The 1,439-nt window shown below is 45.6% G+C and overlaps 1 protein-coding gene across 1 annotated transcript; it reads right to left on the bottom strand.

Annotated features, from left to right (window-relative positions):
* Positions 1-330: 330 nt before the first annotated feature.
* Positions 331-816, bottom strand: PHACADRAFT_202449 (uncharacterized protein; the record flags this gene model as incomplete). The annotated part of the gene is made up of 2 exons (XM_007402638.1): positions 331-341; positions 510-816. The coding sequence occupies 2 exons, from the start codon at positions 814-816 to the stop codon at positions 331-333; spliced, it is 318 nt and encodes a 105-aa protein (XP_007402700.1).
* Positions 817-1,439: the final 623 nt, after the last annotated feature.

Raw genomic sequence — 1,439 nt, 5'->3', positions numbered from 1 at the left:
CGAAATTGATGTAGGGAGCCAGATAGCCGGGTAGCAGCTTGGTGGCACTTGATGGAGCTGATGGGGCTTAAGTCCGCGCTACATCCGCAAAAACTCGACTCTTGGCGAGTATTTTGTGAATAGCGGGCTCAATATTGGTTTCTGACATATGTTTAGTATAGCAAATATGTTCAAACATATGTTCTCCACCTTCCCATGTCATAAAACAAAAACAAGCGCCCAAAGCGGTATGTTATGGCATGTCTCCCAAATGTGGTCTATATTTCAATCCCAGTTGATGGAAACACCATATATAGCATGCCGAGAGGTGCCGGAGAGGCTCTACAGGCCCTACGCGGTTGCTAGCTCAGTTACTAGTAAGTAATACGTCGCACACCGTAGTAGTTACTGCCACATGATTAATCAAACATGCACCAAAGGGTGAGGTAGCCAAATGCTACCTGGCAAAGAGATGGCCATTTCTCGGCCATGTTTTTCTACAGGAAGCATCTCTATAGAGAGATACTCACCATTCTCCCACTCTTCAGAAAGCAAGCCATAGTTAGAGGGTATGATGCAGTCTTGGTGAGCCATTTTAAGTGCTGCACAGAAGGTTATCTCATCACCGCCACTAAAAGGATTGGTGCTGGCAGGAACCTCTATCTCTTCGAGGTTGTCTTCACCAGGTTGGCCTTTACCCTCCTCTTCACCTCCAGCATCGCCCTCATTATCTTCGTCAGCAGAATGTCCTGCACCCGTTTGTCCTAGAGCACGTCTAATAGCTTCTCCATGTATGCCATAGTGCTCTGCTAGAATGTCGGGGTGCACACCTGCCATGTCATCAATATAAATACCATCTTTCATCTACCCTATTAGTCACATATCCTAAAACACTAATTAGACAAAAATGCTGGTAAAATGGACAGAACACAGGATGAACATTTGGGCTCCTATTTCCTGGAAGGCCAGACATGGGATGTGCGTTTCACTGCTGCCTGAAGCTATCACAGTCTGCCTGTATCCTATCCAGAAAGAGGAGCTGGAGCAACCACAAGTGGTTCGGGTCACCAACATTCAATAAATGTATACATTCGAAATGGGTGAAAAAAGCCCTCCATTGCTGCACGAACTGGGTACCGACATCCACCCACATGTGCTGAATGCGAGTGTTGTGTGTCGAGCTTGTAATAACATCAATTGCCAAGTTCTATGCTGCTTCAGAAATAAATTTCACTTACAAGCCCCAAATGAATGAACCGCAATTGGCATCTCTGCACAGGATCATAAAAATGGATACATCCTTATTCTCTCCACCTCTATCATCTCGTACGCGGGAAGGAAGCCTATATTCACAAACAGCACTTGCGAAGCTCTCCAAAACAGTAATAGATCGATTATTTGTGCTTGCCTTCAGTGCCACCATCTGTGTGCAGGCGATTAGTTACTTTGCTGCAGAACTG

The sequence above is a fragment of the Phanerochaete carnosa genome (genome assembly GCF_000300595.1).
Source record: "Phanerochaete carnosa HHB-10118-sp unplaced genomic scaffold PHACAscaffold_300, whole genome shotgun sequence".
Lineage (NCBI taxonomy): Eukaryota > Fungi > Basidiomycota > Agaricomycetes > Polyporales > Phanerochaetaceae > Phanerochaete > Phanerochaete carnosa.
Note: the sequence above shows the minus strand (reverse complement) of the source record. Positions and strands in the feature narration are given on the sequence as shown.